The 20,197-nt window shown below is 34.3% G+C and overlaps 4 protein-coding genes and 2 long non-coding RNA genes across 14 annotated transcripts; 2 read left to right on the top strand and 4 right to left on the bottom strand.

Moving 5' to 3' along the window:
• Positions 1–948: 948 nt before the first annotated feature.
• LOC112326614 (uncharacterized) lies at positions 949–2,747 on the bottom strand. Its single transcript, XR_002980363.2, has 2 exons — positions 1,489–2,747; positions 949–1,405 (listed from the first exon to the last, which is right to left on the bottom strand). It is a non-coding gene; the product is annotated as an uncharacterized LOC112326614 (long non-coding RNA).
• Positions 2,748–3,385: 638 nt separating this feature from the next.
• Positions 3,386–5,625, bottom strand: LOC7461751 (16 kDa phloem protein 2). The gene is made up of 5 exons (XM_002301301.4): positions 5,283–5,625; positions 4,812–4,877; positions 4,433–4,559; positions 4,130–4,244; positions 3,386–3,791 (listed from the first exon to the last, which is right to left on the bottom strand). Exons 1-5 carry the CDS (start codon positions 5,347–5,349, stop codon positions 3,717–3,719), a joined length of 450 nt encoding a protein of 149 aa, XP_002301337.2. The 5' UTR covers positions 5,350–5,625; the 3' UTR covers positions 3,386–3,716.
• Positions 5,626–7,646: 2,021 nt separating this feature from the next.
• LOC7494052 (uncharacterized) lies at positions 7,647–9,053 on the top strand. The gene is made up of 3 exons (XM_002302531.4): positions 7,647–8,043; positions 8,141–8,287; positions 8,679–9,053. Exons 1-3 carry the CDS (start codon positions 7,810–7,812, stop codon positions 8,820–8,822), a joined length of 525 nt encoding a protein of 174 aa, XP_002302567.1. The 5' UTR covers positions 7,647–7,809; the 3' UTR covers positions 8,823–9,053.
• LOC18096349 (cell division protein FtsY homolog, chloroplastic) lies at positions 8,868–12,280 on the bottom strand. 9 transcript variants are annotated; one of them, XR_002980623.2, is made up of 7 exons: positions 12,130–12,278; positions 11,981–12,039; positions 11,532–11,569; positions 10,391–11,388; positions 10,217–10,299; positions 9,475–9,537; positions 8,868–9,401 (listed from the first exon to the last, which is right to left on the bottom strand). XR_002980623.2 is itself a non-coding variant. In XM_024596286.2 (4 exons), exons 2-4 carry the CDS (start codon positions 10,274–10,276, stop codon positions 9,267–9,269), a joined length of 258 nt encoding a protein of 85 aa, XP_024452054.1. In that variant the 5' UTR covers positions 10,277–10,299; positions 10,391–12,245; the 3' UTR covers positions 8,868–9,266. The 9 variants fall into 9 exon arrangements, 1 of the variants encoding a protein (XP_024452054.1); XR_008058638.1 differs by having other exon boundaries at positions 10,391–11,569; positions 11,737–12,039; positions 12,130–12,280; XR_002980624.2 differs by lacking the exon at positions 12,130–12,278 and having other exon boundaries at positions 10,391–11,444; positions 11,737–12,123.
• A 3,864-nt stretch (positions 12,281–16,144) lies between these two features.
• On the bottom strand, positions 16,145–17,178 carry LOC112326579 (uncharacterized). The gene is made up of 2 exons (XR_002980292.2): positions 16,895–17,178; positions 16,145–16,646 (listed from the first exon to the last, which is right to left on the bottom strand). It is a non-coding gene; the product is annotated as an uncharacterized LOC112326579 (long non-coding RNA).
• A 561-nt stretch (positions 17,179–17,739) lies between these two features.
• Positions 17,740–18,531, top strand: LOC7494050 (BON1-associated protein 2). The gene has a single exon (XM_002302529.4). The coding sequence runs from the start codon at positions 17,856–17,858 to the stop codon at positions 18,405–18,407; it is 552 nt and encodes a 183-aa protein (XP_002302565.1). The 5' UTR covers positions 17,740–17,855; the 3' UTR covers positions 18,408–18,531.
• Positions 18,532–20,197: the final 1,666 nt, after the last annotated feature.

Here is a 20,197-nt window from a genome sequence, read left to right as displayed (position 1 = left end):
GCACATGATCTTGAAATATAAATTATCAATTGTTTAATTAATAATTAATTAAATTATTTAATTATATTTAATTATAATTATAATTTATATACGAGTCAACATATTAGGAACTTAATGGATCACATATATTAAAAATTATTAGTGATAAATTAAACTAGGATGATTTAATTAAGTATGACTTGATTAAAATATATTTTAGAAATTAAAAATTAAAATATAATTAATACATAGATTAAATTTCTAAATCCGGAAAAATCGAGTAATTTCTTGAAATTTATCAGTAAATTGCAACTGCAATCCAATCAGGAGTATCTACCATTTCTGTTGTTTTTTTTTCTTCCTCTTACGGGGAACTTTCATGAATGTCCTTCTTGCTCTTCCACCAGTTATAAAGTGTTCCACAGACGTGGTTTGCACAACGACAGCAGAAGCATTAGCAATGGGCAAAATTGTTGAGGCCACAAGCGAGGCTCTACAAATACGGCTGATAGAGGAGTTTGCTATGACTCCAGTTTCAGTTGATTTATAAATCTTAATCGATTTTTCAATAAATGCCAGAGCATTTGATGCACGTCTTCCTTGCCGGGGCGGTAAAAAAAAGAGAAGATGATTCGGAAGATTGTAGTAGAAGATGGGTCAAGGAATTTATACTAACAACCCAGGCCCAACATCACAAGATACGAGGCAAAGCCTAGTACCCAAGGTGTCGAGCATGAGATAGGGCCCGAGCCCAGAAATTAATGAGCCCAGAAACTTCCAGGTTGCAAGACACTAATGGGCCTATGATTTCATTCGAAACACTGAGACGTCAAATCCTAGACATTGTAAACACAAGGCCACCTGTTGATATTCAAAATCGATTATGGGACGCTGGAATGCAAGTAATAAATCCCAAGCACCTGAAAGATCTCGGGCATAATCGAGCTAGAGAAATTACAGAACCACATCGACAAACAAAGCAGCAGAGACGAGCCATTTTGTGTGAAACAAACTACAAGCAAACCACTGCACAACTGGATATGGCAGCAAGTTCTTATAAAAAGAAGAAAAAAAATCATGCGGATTGGAAGCACTTAGAGATCCCAACCTGAGAAAGATCAGGTGGTGTTGCCCACTTCAGTGGATAACACTAGAATGTTAAAAGGCAGAGGTATTCATTTGTATTTGTCATGAAACAGGGTACCGAAATTATATCTAACAAGCTGAAATCAAAATATTCAAAAGCAATTCGATATTTCATTGGATTAATCAGTTGAATTTCGCTCAAGCAATCATGTCGCTTGGAAGACTTCATTTTACCAACCTCTCTTTTAGCTCTTTGAGGCTTGTTTTTCCTTCGCCTTTTGAATCTTCAAGACCTTCTTCACAATCATTTTGCTCCTCCACCAGGAAGGCTCGAATAATCCTACAAATGAACACAGCAAAACAAATTAACATGTTTTCCCACCTCAAACAAAACAAAAAACAACCACGATCAAGACACTGTACCTCTCTTTAACAGCACCTCCCGACAACACACCACCATAGACACGATTCACAGTCCTGTGGTTCCTGGACAATCTAGACCCTCTTGTATTCAGCAGGTCTCAAGTGTGGAATCTGTGAAATAAAAAATTCTTTCAAACCCAGAACCTTCAGATCAAACTTTGTGAAGAAAAGGAGAGTTTAAAGTTCGACAGCCAGCATTAATGGTTTTCTCTTTCAGTATGAGGTGGCTACTGAAAAATATCAAGGGCACAACAGATAGATTTTGCCTGCAAAACTTTAACACTCTGCTGGAACCCATCCACCAATCACATAAAAAAGAAACTTGTATCAAATAAGCAACCAGGAAAAGTATACCATAAAAAACATTAAGCTTACGAATAATCCATGTTAGACTACTCAACCATATCTAAAGGTGCAAAAGCAGTTCAAACATGATTAAAGGTGCTATAAGTTTCCAACTTCTAACAAAACCATGTTACTCATCTAGGCTACTTATGTTCGTTGCATCCAAAATCTTTCCTCATAAATCCTAGAGTCAGTTGTGATTACTGTATAGCTGATCATTCAAAAAAATTCTATTTCTATGAACATGACAAAAGAAATAGAAACCACCCGTATATCTAATTATCCATCATCAAATTTAATTTAGGGAGCTCTTGTTCCCTGGATTATGTCTTGATTCTGTTTCTTCATTCATGCAGAATTGTCCCAACGCTTCCTTTGTTGATAAATTCTGTCCCAATCCTTTATCCTTCCCTCTTTCCTGCATCCATCTTTACAATATTTTTTTATTCTTTTTAATATTTTAAAAGAGATTAGGAAACACTGTTTAATGTAATGTATCTTGGTGAAAACCCGATGTTATTCTTCTAATTTTCATAAAGTTTCGAATGTTACTCCAAACAATTTAATAAATTGCTATTTTAATCCATTTTTTTGAGACTTTTTAGGTCTTTACGTCTTTTAATGTGAAATCATAACATTTATAAGGATTCGAGAGGAAATAATGAGATCACAACAAGAAAAAACTAAAATAAAATTATGCTAAAAAATAAGCTTCTTGTTAATAATCGTGTTTGATATTGTGATGCAGGATATTTTTTATTTAAAAATATATTAAAATAATTTTTTAAAAAAGCTTTAGTTAAGCATTACTTTGTGAGATAGTGCAAAGTATAATGTTTGATATTGTGATACAGGGTATTTTTTATTTTAAAATATATTAAAATATTTTTTTAAAAAAGCTTTAGTTGAGCATTACTTATAGTGCAAGGTATAATGTAGAGAGAGGTCATGCTAAAATTATGACATTTTAACATTACCGTTACTCGGTCACTGATTTTGAATTTTTTCTATTTTTTCTTGTTAACAATACTTTTTAATCCGCTACTGGCCTCGCAACAAAAAAATTGACATTGGAAGGGGATTGATCAAGGGAGAAAGGTTTCGTTTCAGCATCAGAACCTTTTGGAGCTACTCAGGCTGAGCTTGAAGAGAAGCAGGTACCTATCCGAGCTGAGACAGCTCATCTGCAAAAGCCAGTTTTTAGCAGGGGTAAAAGGGTTCTAAGGGCAACAACACCTGTGCAAAGAGATGATAAATATATATATATATATATATATATATATATATATATATATAGAAGAACGAACGAACTCGAGCCTCTAGGAGGTATGGTCTCTGCAGAAATGTTTTTGTACCTGTGATTCAGAAGTTTGGTACTTTTTCCTAAACCTGTACCTGTTGCAGTTTGCATTAGACTTGAAACGATCCTGTTCAAAATCTACTCCAGTTTATCTGGAGGTTTCTCTGGTAATGCTGGTGATGGTTTTGCTGTCCTTGTTCCTAATATACATGCACTGTGATATGGGCATGATAGTAACATGAGCACTATCACTTGGATTAAAAGGCTGTTTTACATTGCGTTTCAGCTGTTGAATATATTTAACCATCGCCCAGTGGTAGAAAATGAGTACAGTGATGCAGATTCCCTGTGGTGTATAAAATTCCTATCTCAAAACTATCCTTGGCCACTGGGTTAAACCATGGGTAGCAAAGTGAGGAAATACAGGTCTCTACAACAATTTTATCCATGAAGAAGACTAGAAGAGTTTATTAATACAAACCCGTACAAACTGGAATTCCCAAAACAAATCAAAGTGTTTATTTTCCCTTCACTTTCAACACCAAGGATCAGAAAACAATGAGCTTGCCCTGAAGACATGAAATCAATCTGTGTAAGCTGATTCTTTCCAGCCTCCATAACTCTCCTCCCCAGCATCAAATGTCCTACTAGTGCGACGCTGCAGGATGGAGATATTGCGATTAGGGAAAAATTAGCATAAAACATTAAATTGTCATGGTTATGAAATCAGAGAGAGAAAACAGTAATTATATCAGAAAATGAACTGAACAATACTTTTTCTTCACATACTACAGTTAAAATATCAGCCCGTGTTCTTGCTTGGAATCTACCGTGTCTCCGGGACTTGACCATTTTACTGCTAACTAATGGCTTCGAGACAAATCGTAGAACTCTTGGTCACAGGAGCCAGCTAGGGCCCAAAAGGACCATGAAATGAACCGTTATTACCCAGCTAAAGGAGCTACATATAAGAGAACCGAAGAACTAGAAAAATACCTCGGGAGTAAAACTAAGGCCAACTCTGATCTCTCCACGGTACTCCTCGTCCTTGACAACATTGTATGCAGTTGTTGGCAGATTTCCTTCTATGAATAGTGGCTCCAAAGGAATGCTGCAACAGGGAATATGATGCAGATAATCTTAGTCCTTGCATGTTCCAATGCAAAAGAAATAATTATGCATATACAGAACTAACAGCATAGTACGGTCCTCTTTGATAAAATCCACAAACATTTTGGTATATCGATCTTCCTGGTGAAAAAAATAAAATAAAATTAGATGAAAATGAATGTGACCCACCTTGCTTTTCCAAGGTAATCATCATCCGTGAGAGTGTCATGATCCACTATCTTCAGAACGAGTTCTGAAGTACCCTCGGAAATGGTAAAAACGAAGGTTTCATTCCATTCTGGTTCAGATCCTTGTCCTGCATAAACCAGTCACTTATTCACTTGAAAACATATATATATATAGTCATGTTGTAGTTGCCTGAAGGATTTAAGCAGATACATTACAAGTTGACCAACATGTGTTGTGATCAGCAAAATATCCTTCTAATTTGATCTCAGAAACAAACGCTAATTAAATAAAAATCTATGGCATCCTCTGTTATTCAACCAAATTAATCTTGAATATGCGATGCCTAAAAATATATTTGGAAAGGGGTCTAGAAATGAACCTGAAGCAACACTGCTTCTTTGCTCCTGAGATCGGCAAGTGAGAAGCACATATGGATCGATATTGGCTGCTCGTGAACATGTAAATCAAATGCATTAATTTGCCAGGTTAATTTCACAAAACTAATGAATAAAATAGTGTATGTAGATTTTCAAAATCAGCATCATCAACTAGAAATTGAGAAGTTGAAACTTGTCTGATCTGATCACGAACAAATCATATGGTTAGTGTTAAATTACATGGATATGTTTTGACATCATTGCAGGGAACCCTATAATCTGGATCGATCATAGCAAGATCTTACATAAAACTCAAAGAAAACACTGAAAGAAATCATATGGTTAGTGTGAAATTGAATTTATAGATAAAACAAAACTTCCTTGATCATAAAGCACACTCGAGATGCAACTTATCTATGAAAACATATCTTAGGACTTAGGTGGAAAGGAAGAGAGACGGAGAGGAATCTTACTGAAGAAATCGGTGTTCTCGAGACCTTTGGCTCCGACAAGAACAACTTGAATAGTCCCTTCAGGCATCTTGCAAACTCTGGTTATTCTTTTAGGACCAGAAACGTTGCACTAAATTACAGAGAAGAGATGGAGAATCAGACGATTGTGTTTTTCTGATTCTCCGAGGATTTCGAAATTATAAATACATGAATCAGCTTCTTTTTTTTATAGATTGCCAACTTTTTTCCAGCTAATTAGACATGGGGAATGATCTGTCCGATCTTGTTTTATTTATTTGGGGAGTTGACCTGTTTTTAGTGATTGCTGACCATCACACATACACACATAGAGCGGTTATTATGACAAAATTCATATTTGGGAACAACATCCTCTGACCGTAGACATTTATGATGATTCTTTTTTGCATTTAATTAAATAAATCTAAAAATATTTATATAATAAAAATTTTATGAAGCTCGATATTTATCAATCTAAAAATAATTAGGAATTTTACACTTCAAATTTTTAATTTCTTATTTAATACATCACAAACCAATAGTTAATATTTAACTTATCAATACATGGTTTTAACATAGAAATTTCCACATTTCCACTATTTCAATATAATGTTATACACAATTTTTTACTTTTATATTGATAAACACATGGCAACTTGACCCCAAAACCTTAATTATATTCAATTCTCACACCTACATAATTTAATTTCCATTTTCATAGTCTCACATATAAATAATCACGCAATCCTACTCACACTCAAAATCAAACGCAAAACATTACAACAATATAATTTAATAAAGAATCTAGAATAATTATTTGGAATTCTCCAAAATCCCCTCCACCAACATTTTGGCCACTTTTAAGTTAAACCATAGTTTTAAAACCCGGCCCGGTACTGAAACCGGGCCGGGTTGAAAAAAAACAGGGGAAGAAAAAACCCGGTGTGACCCGACAAAACCCTGTTGCAACCCGTTGACTTTTGTCTTGTTTTTTTTCCTAAAACGACATCATTTTGATTTTTTTTTAAAAAAAAATTTGATCTGAGCGATCCAGTCAAAACCCGAGCTTTAAACTAGGCCGGATCTAAAAACTATGAGTAAAACCTTTTGGATAACTAATCTCTTCCATTATTTCTTAATTCATAACCAAGTCTTTAGCAAATACACATCTCAACTATATCATCAAACTTAGGGTTTAACATTCCTATATTTTTCAATAACATGGTGACAATTATCAAATCATACAATAATTCCAAATTCACTCTAATTTCTATAAAAATTAACTCACATATCATCAATTAACACAAAAATCACATCATCAATTCAAGTTTTTCAAATTCTCTATCTTCACAACTATATAGCAAAATTTAAGACAAACCAGCTTACAACCTTTCAATTCCATTTCCAAATAATTTTTATGAAATTTTCATACTTCTTCTCTTGCTCATCTACCCACAAGACCCATTACTTATATGATCTATTACACATGAATTACAGTTGAACTCAGCACCATCCCATCCTCATTCCAAAACATAAGTATCCATTTGAAACATCAAATTCAATACAATTTTCCAATCATTCCACGTTTCCAATCATTATTTTCAATCACATAATTTTCATGCCATTTATCTAATCTTCTGTATTTCCATCACTTATTCAACACATGACTTTCGTAATATTATTGAAACATGAGTTACAATACAATTTCAGAACAACCCAATTCAACAATTCCGCATCAAATTAAACAAAAATCTCCAACTTAATGTCATGGCTTATCACCCATGCCTTCTAAGGTTTTATTTTTTCATGTTTTAAACTCAAAATATCTAAAATTGGTCTAAAAACATAAAGTTAAATTGAGAAAAAATTTTCTTTTTCTAGTTTGAAGAAAGTTTAAAAACATTTCAATGGATCTCGTATTGTCAAATGAAATCCACCTACATTAAAATTGATTTTTTTTTTTTGTTACGGGATATGATCAATCAACAACTTTTTTTCTTTCACGTTATTTTTCAATAAGTTTCTCTCTTATCCTTTAAAAACCAAGGATTAGAAAAAAAAAAGTTTTTAGACCAAAACCAAAATTTTAAGAGTGAAAGGGACTGAATCAGAGAATAAGGAAAATTGGCAAATTAAAAACACCCTTTTTTTTTTTTCTATTTTGAGGTTTTTTTTCTCCCTATTTTACACTGCAATTCTCTCTTATTTTATTTTATTTTTCACCATTTAAAAATTAATTTCATGGAATTTGATGAAAAAAGGATTAAATTACAAAATATATTTTTTTTGAATAAATTAGAAAAAAAATTAAAAATTAATAAAAAAGAGCGGACGTTATAACCACAACTTTATTTTTTCCCTCACTTTTTCTTCCAACATCCCCTAATAAAAATTTTAGAGTGGATCTAGACACGAAGTTGAATTTTGCTATTTGAGCCGGTCCTAGGATTTAAATCCAAAAATTATGAGCATAACTACCCAGAAGATTAGGTGGGATTGAAGGAGCAGATAGACGCAGAGGCAGAGAGAGATGACAGGAACCTCTTCTTCTTCTTCTTCCACGACAACCATATCCAAAGACCTACCTTCAGATTATGTCTCAGCAGTCAAAGGTTTTTTTGCAGACGTCGGAATCCATGCCTCTCTCCCTCAAAACTCCTTCTCCAAAGACTTCTACTCTGATCTCATTCGCGATCTCCTTAAAGTCGACAATGTCCTACGTGGCCGCGTCTCTTGCATCTTCTCTGTCTCACCTGCTCTTGGTGTAAGATTCTCACTCATTTCTTTCTAAAAATTCATGAAGAAATGGGATTGAAAATGATTTATTTTTGTTTAACCGTCTTTTTAATTTACTGTTCTAGAATTACTTTAATGGGCTACACGGAGGGGCTGTTGGAGCTATAGCAGAGAGGGTGTCCATTGCTTGTGCTAGAACGGTAGTGGCTGGTGATAAAGAGCTGTTTCTTGGTGAATTAAGCATCTCTTATCTCTCTGCAGCAACACTAAATGTGAGTTTTTCCTTTGGTGTCTTTTATGCTTGTCTCGTTTGCAATATAGAAAAAGCCTCAAGACTAATGGCGTGGTTTGTCAATATTAGCCGTATTGCTTTCTTCAAGATTGTAAGTGTTTGAGAATGCAAGTGTGTGTACAAAGAAACGCTGTCATGAAATGCAATTAACTTGTGTAAGTTTAGAAAAATCCCCCCCCCCCACTCAATTTCCTTCATTTGCATTTATTTTATGGTTTAGTTTAACTCGTAATTCGTTGGCTTACAATGTGGTACTTAACTCTGTATAATGACTATTTCCCCTGTGTTGATTATATTGGCTTTACATGCCTGAGGATTCTTATCTGATATACTACAGTCATACAAGTTTTTAAAAAAAATTATCTTGGCAGGAGGTGTTGGTTGTTGAAGCGGCCGTAGCGAGGAGTGGAAGGAACTTGACTGTAGTTGCATCCGAATTCAGAATCAAGAAAACCAGGAAGTTGGTCTACACTTCTCGTGCTACCATCTATCACATGCCTCCTGCCAAGTTATGAATTTCTGTGATTTGAAATATGTTGTTGTTTTATCTATTTGAATGCTTTGCCTGCAAACATTAACGAGTTCTTTTAATTTGTTCAATAAGAATGAGGTGCTCGTTGCAGTATTCTGATATCCTGTTGTAGGTAGCTGATAGTTTATGTTTATGTGCCTTTCAAAGTGTGCGAGTGTGTGGGCGTGCTTGAACTCAAAACAGGACATAATAATCTTAGAAAACCAATTTAATATTTTTGTGGGTCATTTAGTGTTCACTTCTGCGTTCTGCAGCTGCTGCTGTTGCCTTTTCGTCCTCTGTAATGTTGTGCATTTAGATGCATGTTTCTTTGATAAGATTCCTTCTTTGCTTGGAAATTCGATATGCATCATGGCCAACTGCAATCACTGTTTCAAATGATGAAGCATCTCTGGCAAAATTATTAAATCGGACTTGCATATTCACATCATCTGCGACATGAACGTCTCGTTGAAAATATGGCGTTAACAAAAGCCTCAGCATCAAAGGGTTGGAGGTCTTCTACACCTTCTCCAACACCCACGAACTTTACAGGGATGCCAAGCTCGTCATCTACACTGACCTGCATAAGGAAATTAGCCTATCTAATCACCAAAGTCATGAAACAAAAGGAATTCATTGAAACTGGAGCATACCACACAGCCGCCTCTAGCAGAACCATCGAGTTTTGTCAAAATGAAACCAGTTATTCCAACAACCTGTTAGCACAGTTGCATGTTAAAGACTTGAACAAGATGTTTAACACTTGAAGAAAGAATAATAGCATCAAAGCGTGGCAATCGGGAAACATTACATATATGAAAAACAGAAAAAAGCAATAAGTGATTGTGTTGCAAGTAACTTGCCTAATTGTTCATTGCTCAAAAAGGTTGTTAGGTCGTGTTTCTACACCTAGATAATCATGTTTAGAAAGTGGCCTCTCTCTCTTTCCTCCCTTTGGATGTTCTAAGAATGTTCCTTTCTTCCAAAAATTACCACGGGCATAATAATGCCAACAAAAACGTTGAGAACATATACGATATAAATGAAGAGGCAATCACTAAAATATTTTGCTAATCCATTCTACAAGAATTGTTCAAGCTTAGTCTTTGGCAGTGCAAAGCAATTTTTAAGAGTAAATTATCAACTGCTTGATGATATTTCATCCCTAAAACGAGTTTTCCATAACCGATGATTATAACCATATATCTTATCTTATAAATCCAGATAGAACTGTAATTATAAAACACCAAACAAGAGATTTCAAAGGATTAAAATTTCTGGTAAAATCTTTCAGATTAGGAACGTGTAAATTGACCATGAAAGATGGTGTTGGAGACAGAAATAAATGGTATAGAAGTAATGACTTGAATATAAAACATCATGATCACAGCTTACATCAGGTGCGCCACGAACTATTTTGCCCGCAGCTTTCTTACATGCTTTTAACTCATCCATGAGGCTGTAATTAGTGTGGAGACCTGATAAATATATATAGGTTTCAGTTAAGATATAACAGGTAGAAAGCACATAGAACTTAGATAGCTAATCATGGAATATCTGTTGACTTACGTCCAGATGTGCCACACAAAACAATATCAAATTCTTGTTCTTTCCCTTTCTTTACAGCCTGAGAAAGAACTATTTGAAAAACACTTCAAGATCATATGTTAGTAGCTATAGCAAGTATTCAAACTTTTAAAGATTGGAAAAAGCTAAAGAAGCTGTCTATCTGATGATGATTAGGCCTTCTCTCCTTCAGCCACAACAATCTCACACCCAGATCCTTCAGTCCACATCTCCAACTGGTCACTGGTAGCTGCCCTAAATGTATCACCTGCTGCCATCAGTATCTGGAATGATAGCAAAAGCCCAAGGAAAGACCTTTTGTGAACGAGACAATCTCTCTTTTTGGGAGATTCAGAAAGGACAAAAGGATAAACTAAGCAACAATTCAAGCCAAACGAGAAAAAATGGAAAGAAAATAAATCACATGTGCACAAGTACTGCAGTAAGATCCCTGAACAATGTCCTCTGACTGCACTCACCGGTACACCCTCCTCTACATTCGCAAAGTAATAACTTTATTCATATCCCTAGGAGTCAATATCAATTTACTAAGCTCCTGTGATAGTTATATATATTCGAGCAATTGATATAATGCTTTTCCAGCAGATCTATAACACAACATTCAAATAAAGGGCAGTTCTAAATTTTCTTCCACAGTGTTCCAGTTTAACCCAGGGTAGTAGGATACAGCCAAAAGGAAGAATAAATGTTGTCTTTTGAAAGAAAAATTATACAGCATGCATTTCTCTACATCCACAACTCATTACGGAATTTGTGTGGAGGAACAAGGAAGTCCTTCTGAAACATAGACCATGCACTTTAATTGCAAGCCAAGAAAAGGCTACAACTTTCAAATTCTCCAAAATAAATCTAAATCTTAATCCATACCAGTGGAATCAACAGATAGTATTGGTATTTGGTAAAACAGCATCGTCAAGAGCCAAAATTCAACAACATATTCATAAACCTTTTGAGTCCTTATCACAATGAGCACTTTTTCCCTGGGATGTCAAATCAGTTGCCAGAAACTTGGATCAATATTATCTTCAATTCAGCTCTACAGATAATGCAAATTTCAATATCCTAATACTCTCTCTTTGTAAAGGCATCTATCACATTGCAACAAAAGCAAGCAAAATCTCACCTTTTCCCCTGATTTCTTCAATCTATATGCTAGCTTTCCTGCAGCAGCAGCAGCAGCGAATGAGATCACATTTCTTTAGCAACCAATAGGAAAAAAAGAAGTTGCATATATATATATATATATATATATATAGAGAGAGAGAGAGAGAGAGAGAGAGAGAGAGAGTCTCAAGAACACAAGTCCATGAGACTGTATTTGGGCGGACCTGAAACTTCTCAAAAAAGCAATGAACTAATGAAGCCTCTCTAAGCTTCCAAGTCAAATTCTACAACTCAAACCTTCTCACAATTTGGAGCCACACTTCTCTCAATGTGTATATTACCAGAAACCATTAAAAATTTGGCAATCATTAAATTGGTTTAGGTAAATATTCCAACCACTCAAAAAAATTACCTCATTTCCAAAATTCAAATCAAAACCAATAATTAGTAGCTAAATTCTTGACTTACCAAGGGATGTTGTCTTCCCACCTCCATCAACACCAGCTATCATAGCGACAGCCGGTTTCCTGACAACACAGCGTAAACCATAACAGCTCCAGATTGAAAAACCAAACTTGATCATCACATACCACACAAAAAAAAAAAAAAAAAAAAACCTGAATCCTAGTTGAAATTCAGTTTTATTCCCTTTCTTCTCTAACAAATTCAACACATTCTTCTTCGATGCATCCTACAAACCAAAAGAGAAAAAAAACCATTACAATTCAAATGGCAATGATTTTATTTTATGAATTCTTGTTCTTACTACGACGTCATCCTAATCTTATCACTAAAATCATGGGTTTGATTAGTTAATTTGAGTTGATTCAGATTATTTTTTATGTTTTTTTAATTATTTTTTTTTAATTTTAAATTAATTAAGAATTGAATTTCATAATTTATTTCAATTTATTTTTTATGAGGTTATTATGATCTCATGACTTTGATTATGGATCTTGCAAGTTGACTTGAGTCAGTTTTTATCTCTTTTTAATTGAGTTTTTTTCAATTTTATCTTTTAATATTGAATTAATTAAAAATTAAGTTTTATAATTTATTTTAACTTACTTTATATGAGATTATTAATTTATTATAGTCTCATGGCACAAGCCGTCAATTTTACGGGTTAATTTTATATATTGACATTTTAATATTTTTTTTTAAAAAAATATAGCCTTGATTATTTAGTCAAGTTATATTTTTTAATTTTTTTTACTAGAATTTTTTTTATATTATTTTTTAAATCCAACTTACAGCATTCATAATTTTCATAAGCTATAATCTAGTGTAAGCTATATCATGATGTGATATCCATCTAGTGTAAGCTATAATCTTATTTTCGAAAGCTCCACCACCCATTGTTTTCCTTTTCTTTTTCCTGAGCAGCTGCTCCACCCCCCCCCCCCCCCCCCCCCCCCCCCCCAACTTTAATAAATGCAAATTAAATGATATTATTAAAAAAAATGGTTTTATAACTTGATTGCCCCACACACACACACATATATATATAATCAATACATGTTCAATAAAATTAATTTAATTGAAGAAGGTCAAATTCAAGATTTTTATTGCGAATTGATCTACAATTCTCTCTCTCTCTCTCTCTTGAAGAAATTGGCTCATTGATCAAGAGAGTATACACTCTTTTCTTAACTACTAGAGTTGAAACCTCAAATCAAGAAGTGAAATTTTCAAACGTTATCTAATCTTTAATTGATATAAATAAACTCCCTTCAGCTATACTGAAGAAGTGGATTTAATTGAAAAGTGTGAAGTTGCTTCGAGAATAATCTTGACAAAATAAATAAATAAATAAATACAAGGAATGCATATGCAATGGCGGCAGAAACAAAATCGAGAGTCATCAGCAAATCTCTTTTCTCTCACCATGAGAAGGTCAAATTCTAACACCCCACGTATCCATCCAAGAACCTTCAGATCTAGCTCCTCCATAATTGGCCTCAACTACCATGGAGAATTGCGAGACAAAACCTGTGAATCCAATTTCAACTCCCCCTTTCGTGGAAATTATCAGTCGCCTCACCCTCATCCATGATCCATCTACAGTACATGCTGGGAAGTTAAAAATGTGTAAAATGCTCCAAGAACTTATCCACTCACTGTTCAAAGGCAAAGAAAGGGGAAACGTCGTCAGCATCCAATTTCATCACGTATTGACACGATCAGTATCTTCTCCACTACTGCACGCAATTGAGGTGGCGTGCCTCATCTTCTTCTCCTCCTCCTCCTTTTTCCTTTTTATTACATGAAATATATGTGACGTTCATTACAAGAGTCTTCTTTGTGGTTTATATAGTAACAGACAGTCACTCCATACAGACACATTTTCAAAAGCTTAAATAATTATTTGATCAATGTTGACTATCATCCTATACATAATTCTTTCAAATCTTTCCTACACAAATCTTCCTGTCTCCCACTTATTTTTCCTATTTATATTTTCCTAAAAGAAGAAAAGAAAAAAGTAATTTGGAAAGGACACAGAAGGGACCAAAGGATTAATTATATAATATTTTTTAAAATAATGAAGGCCGACCTAGATATAATCAACTCAAAATACAAGGCCTTAACCCCGATATTACGAGAGGTGCGGATTTGAGGAAGACAGCTCCTAATTAATATTTAGATTATCAAGTCGAATGAATCAAACGAGGAAATCCATAGTTATAATTTCTAAATATATAATTGAGGAACGTGTTCTTATCATTTAATACATTTTAATTACACGGTGGAAGACTATGTGTAATCCATTGGCCGAATGGACCGAGAATAATTTGCGTGACGAAAATGCCATACTCGGTACTTTTGGTTAGAGGAACGTGTTCTCCGAAACAAGGTCAATTGAGACAAAGTCTTACATATTTTTTACAAGTGATGCTACTTCGACAATATGAAAACTAGGTAATGGTACTTCATCTCAACACTTCTTCAGATCACATCGAGTATTCTACTTTTTGCTCAAACCACCCACTGACATAAAGCAAGGGCATTATTATTATTATTTTCTTAATGTGTTATGCTTGTACATGTATTATTATTAAAAATATAAATAAAGTTGGCTTGTTTGGGATTATTGCGGTTTAAATTATTTTTTATTTAAAAATGTTTTAAAATAATATTTTTTTTAAAAAAATTATTTTTAAAATTAGCACAACAAAACAATATGAAAATATATAAAAAAATAATTCTTACTACAAAAAATTAAAATTTTAAAAACCATTATTTCTACCACGTTTCCAAATGCACCGAGCTTTCTTTACTATAGGGTTCAACGATCACGTGGCTTGAATGGATTCTGGGCAAATTGGTCAATTCACATGCCAACCACGTTTCCAAATGCACCGAGCTTTCTTTACTATAGGGTTCAACGATCACGTGGCTTGAATGGATTCTGGGCAAATTGGTCAATTCACATGCCAACCATGATTTCAGGTTAGACGGGAGTGCTCGCACTGTAATAGCTTATGTTATTCAAATTGTTTTTCATTTAGATGTAACATTAAATTAATATTTTTTAAATGATTTTTTTTTTTTTATAGTGAAGGGCCTTCTCAGGTTGAGCCCTGATCGAGCTTCCATTGATAATCCAAAAGGGGGCACGATTCTTCTTGGCATGTCAGCTTATCAAGCCACGTGGAGGTGTGTAGGCCCCAAGTTGTCCACACGTGTATTAGGGTATATCAATTAAATTGTATATGATCGATATGTATCTATGATTGATTAGTCGTTTTATATGTACTCGAGAAACTTCTCACGCGATTAATAGTGAGTTGTTTTTAATTTTCATCTCAATACTCTTATTGTTTGAAGAAAATTACACGTTGACGTAATTCTTGAGTTTTTCCATGCATTTTCTTTTCAATTTCCCTCTCTCTAGCCCTTTCAATTCTATTCTTTTCAAAACATGTTTTTGTTTTATTTTTCAATATATATTAAATAATCTCCATTAACTATATGTCATCTAATAAGACGTTGATTTCAGTTTAATAATTAGGAAAGTTAGCAAACCTCAACTATTGACAAATTAATTGGACAGGAGAAACATAAAATATAGAAAATTATGTATCCAATTTATATATATATATATATATATATATATATATATATATATATATATTTAGTTTAACGTAGGTGTCCGGACCAGCTTGCGCGCACCTCGACTAATCTCACGGGCCCTGAAGTTAATGACCATATAAGCCTCCAGTGGCCATCATATGAGCAACCACAGGGTTAGAATCTGAAACCACAGAAAAAATAAATCTCTTAATCTCAAACTCTTATAACTGAGCATAACCTAGAATACGAGGGTGTGGACAATAAGGAATGTATTGGTCAACGTTTTAGAAATATATAGGACTACACCAGCTACGTGTGGAAGTTAACCTTATAATTCTTTGTACAGATGAGAGGTTGGTGACGGCAGGGATGACAATGGATTAGCTAAGAGGTAGATTTTGTCTGCTCATCGCCAATCTGAAATATTTAAATCCATTATCCATCCCCACCTAACTCCCGCCCAGTTGGATTGAATTGGATGAAGGAAGGAATTTCTCTACTCTGTAGATGCACGATCTGATCTAGTTTTTTTATTTGATTTATAAAAAAATGAAATTTAAGTTTAAAGAACAAACCATATCCATATCCATAAATCATAAAATCATAAATTATAATCTAAATTTCAAATCATTATCAACATGTTTGGAAACATCTTAATTGTAACAGGGGCAGTAATATTAATTGATTGCTACTCCAGTGTCCAAATTAGTAATTACCCAGCAAATGTTATCTTTGTTTGCTAAAGTTTTTCTTTCACCAATTTCTAGAACAAGAGAATCTCCGACAAGAGAACTTCTAGAAAAGAAATCGATGAACTCTTTGAAGTAATCAACATATTTGTTGCAGCTGACATTTCAGTGGGCATTCAAGGGTTTGGCCTTGAAGAAGTACCAAGCCTCCTTCTATCAACAGACTGGGTCTTTTAGACGTAGAGAGAAAGAACTGGTGGTTGTTGTCGATGGTGTGTGTGTAAAGGTCCATCTTTTCTTTTCCTTCATCCAACATGCTGAAAATCTCTATTCAGCTAAGAATCTAGCCACCCAAGATTCTTACTGTCCTGGTCATCAACACCAAAAAAATTCCCAAAACATTGGATTGAAATTGAGAGAAGAAAAACTTGATTTTCTGGAGAAAAGAAAAAAAAACCCTCGATTACATCGAGATAACCCCAATTACTCTAATCCTCTCTCCACCAAAACATGCCTTAACATGCAACAACCCTCTCTCCCTTTCCACCAAAACATCTTTGGATCTTCATAGATGATAGCATATGAAAGAGGAGAAGAGTTCATAACAACAACAAACCTTTCTTGAACATGACTTGTGATTTAGGATTTGGATCTTAAACAATTTATGTGTTTAAGGTTTAGTCCCCGATCTCCAAACTCAGCGAGCACGGAGTACTGATCTTTGCAAGTATATGCCTTGAATTATCAATGGTGGCTGTGATGGCTAGACGATGGTCGTCGGCACATAGAAAGAAAAAAGAAAAGAGGTGGTGGGGATTATTTTGTCATGGCTTCGGTTATTTCTTGTGGGCTTACTGAAAATTGAAAAGAAAAGGGAAGAAGAAGAAGTTAGCCAATGGTGGCTAGTTTTTTTTTTAATTTGATGGAAAAGTTGAGATGTTTAATATAAGAGTTTTTTTTTAATTATTAAATAAAATATAATAATAATTTTGTAATTAATTCAATATTTATATTGATTTTTATTTTGGTGAGATGTAAAATATTATGAATTTATAAACCTAAGGATTTAAAATATAATTTTTGAAAGAATAAAGGTAAGCTGGGGGTAAGTCAAAATCATGAGCAAATTATAGAAAGCTCCGTGTAATTATCTTGAAAAATAAAATAACAACTCCATAAAATAAAAATTAGGTTAAAAAACTAAATGGATTCCGATTGAACCAATAAAGAAATTAACCCATAATTGTCCTCTACTTTCTGACCGTATACTTCGCATCGGTAAGGAACCAACGCAGGCGGGTTCCGTATTAAAGGAGCGTAGAAGGTCACGTTGTTTTACTAGTCGTTTTGGTTTAGGTGGACCGTTCGTCAAAAACGGCTACAATATTGAACAGAAGAAACGCCCCTCCTTCGGTGTTGCTTCTAGCGAACTTACTCGTTACTCCTATAAAAAGCCCTCCCATGTCCCTCAGTTTCCATCAACAATTGTTTCAGCTGCGAAAACCAAGCATTAAAGCGCGCACACAGTTGCTTTTACACGCCTAGAAGCTCTTGAATCTTTAGCGATTTTCTTCAGTATGGACAAGGGTCACAAGGCTTCTCGCACTATAGAAATCACTATCTTATCAGCAGAAAACCTAAGCCTCGATCGCAAATCCGTGAAGAAGAATGCATACGTTATTGCTAGAATCGACCCTATTAACTATGGATCAACTAAAGCTGATTTTGAAGGAGGCTGTAACCCTTCATGGAACGAGAAGCTTACCCTAGACATGCCATTTCAGACTCGTTTTATAACCCTTGAAGTGAAATGCAAGACTAGCTCAGGTGACAGAGTTGTTGGCACAGCAAGCCTTCCAATTTCTGACATATCGGGTGATTATACACCGGAGAGTCACTTACATTTCTTGAGTTACCGGTTAAGGGATTCCAGAGGTGAGAAGAATGGTATTATTAATGTCTCGGCAAGAGTTAAGGTGCAGGTAGAGTCCATGAGTCCGGCAGTGACAAAGAATCCGATGAGGAATGGGTGCTCATCGTCGTGGCAGCAGCCTACGCTGGGGGTGCCTGCTGGTCACCAGAAGAGATATTACGGTGGAGTTGTGACTGGGGTTCCTGTTTGGAGTTAATTTTAATTTTCTAGTGGTTTTTAGAGGCTTTTTGTTTTATTGAATTTGGAGCGTTGTTAATTATTTGACTGATCGATCCCAATTTAATCATTAATGCTATAATTTTATTGAATTGAGCATAAAAGGGTTTTACGAATGATTTAACCTCGTGTGGTTTAATGTACTTAGCTTCGTTTATGTTACCTGTTAACTAGTTTTGTTAACTTAAAATATCCTATCATTTTGTCGTGATGTCTTTGAACATTACTGTAAGTATAATAAATTCTATCTCTTACTTTTTACAAACTACCATATTTAACCGACGAAAATTATTTTAATATAAAAATTAAATTAATATAAAATTCAAATATTTAAAAATCAATTATCTTAGTATAAAAATCAAATATTTATTATAAATTTATACGTTTAAATACAAAGAAACTAGAATATAAGCGATGCTAGAGGAGGAGTTGGAGGCTGGTCGTCTCCGAAACCGTGAGACCAATAAAATGATACACATGTACCACCCATCTATGATCTCATATCTATGGATTTTTCATAATCCGCAGAGAGTCATTCATATTTTTCATTGAAATGGGTAATACGTTCTTGTACTCCTTGATCTAACAAGGCCACGAATTCCGGATAATTAGTGCTCAGGACCTATTGCAAACACTCAACGGTTGAAACACTACGGGTCATCCACAAGTTCTCGGTCGTAGTGTTAAAAAGCTCGTACACCCGATTTTTATTGGGGCTACCGGATGATCCTGCCTCCAACTACAAATCCAAATCGATATCCGGGTGGGTCGAAAGTTCGTCTTCGTATCTCTCCTTCAACTGGTTGTTATATATCTCATGGAAATAAAAAATAAAACCATCAAATTCAAGTAAATAATAACTTAATAAAAAAGATTGAAAACCAACATACCACAAAGTGTTGAACTCGGCTATCGATGAACTGTTGGATCCCTTTTTGGCGGTCATCACTCTGCACGTGCGTTTCCACAAAAAGATTTTTTGGGTTTAGCTTATGTCCAAGAGTCGTAACCTGCAAGATAAAAATGTTATCAGTTAAATATATTTATAAGAAAAAAACAAGAAATTAAAAAATTGATGTAATTAAAAAAATCTTACCATCTGTCTTGCATGCAAAACGAACAGAACGGAGTCATTAGTGTGTGTAGTAACAGAACCTTGAATTTGTTGGCTCCAATTCCCCGCACCAGACCATGACCATCACGTGAAATGCTTGGACGTCACGTGCTGAATGTATTCTGTCCATATAGCCTTTGAGATGTATGGCGACCTGAAATCCTTTCAAATCGCTGTGTCATTCCAGCCTGGTAGATCGCTTTCCTTCCTATATTTTTTAGATTTTTTTTGTGTCTCATACCAAAAATCACGCAATCTATATAGTACAAACGAATTATCTATCAGTAAATGACAAATAAAATTTTAATATAAGGAATAAAAAAATTATCATGATTTGATGTTATCTAGTTGCAACGTGATTTTTCCAAATCCTAAGTTGATAATTCAACATATGTTTCAACAATTTACAAACAAATATAATTTTACAAAATCTGAAAGAAATCCTAACATGTACAAATCATAAATCCATACAACAAGTTTGTTTAAGAAAAAAACAATAAAACAAGTAAACGCTCAAATAAAAAACATATACTACAAAAATTATGCAAAAAAAATAACATTTTAAAATTGTGTTCAAATTAAAAAAAAAAAAAGGTAGATTTGTTCGCTTAATGTGAAGAATCCTCAATAAAATTTGAATCGAAACTCGGATGCTG

Source organism: Populus trichocarpa, chromosome 2 (genome assembly GCF_000002775.5).
Source record: "Populus trichocarpa isolate Nisqually-1 chromosome 2, P.trichocarpa_v4.1, whole genome shotgun sequence".
NCBI classification, from domain to species: Eukaryota; Viridiplantae; Streptophyta; class Magnoliopsida; order Malpighiales; family Salicaceae; genus Populus; species Populus trichocarpa.
The sequence above is the reverse complement of the archived record's forward strand: the minus strand, read 5'-3'. Positions and strand labels throughout refer to the sequence as shown.

Bases quoted from the DNA above. Each gene is read 5' to 3' on its own strand.
- LOC7494050 (XM_002302529.4), top strand. From the start codon at position 17,856: ATGGACAAGGGTCACAAGGCTTCTCGCACTATAGAAATCACTATCTTA.
- LOC7461751 (XM_002301301.4), bottom strand. From the start codon at position 5,349: ATGCCTGAAGGGACTATTCAAGTTGTTCTTGTCGGAGCCAAAGGTCTC. The intron at 4,560-4,811 runs GTTCATTTCTAG...TGGTTTATGCAG, and splicing joins AAGAAGCAGTGTTGCTTCAG to GACAAGGATCTGAACCAGAA. The intron at 3,792-4,129 runs GTATTTTTCTAG...TCCATCCTGCAG, and splicing joins GCCTTAGTTTTACTCCCGAG to CGTCGCACTAGTAGGACATT.
- LOC7494052 (XM_002302531.4), top strand. From the start codon at position 7,810: ATGACAGGAACCTCTTCTTCTTCTTCTTCCACGACAACCATATCCAAA. The intron at 8,044-8,140 runs GTAAGATTCTCA...TTACTGTTCTAG, and splicing joins CTGTCTCACCTGCTCTTGGT to AATTACTTTAATGGGCTACA. The intron at 8,288-8,678 runs GTGAGTTTTTCC...TTATCTTGGCAG, and splicing joins TCTCTGCAGCAACACTAAAT to GAGGTGTTGGTTGTTGAAGC.
- LOC18096349 (XM_024596286.2), bottom strand. From the start codon at position 10,276: ATGGATGAGTTAAAAGCATGTAAGAAAGCTGCGGGCAAAATAGTTCGT. The intron at 9,538-10,216 runs GTAAGCTGTGAT...CTGTGCTAACAG, and splicing joins TAGTTCGTGGCGCACCTGAT to GTTGTTGGAATAACTGGTTT. The intron at 9,402-9,474 runs GTATGCTCCAGT...TTCCTTATGCAG, and splicing joins CTGCTAGAGGCGGCTGTGTG to GTCAGTGTAGATGACGAGCT.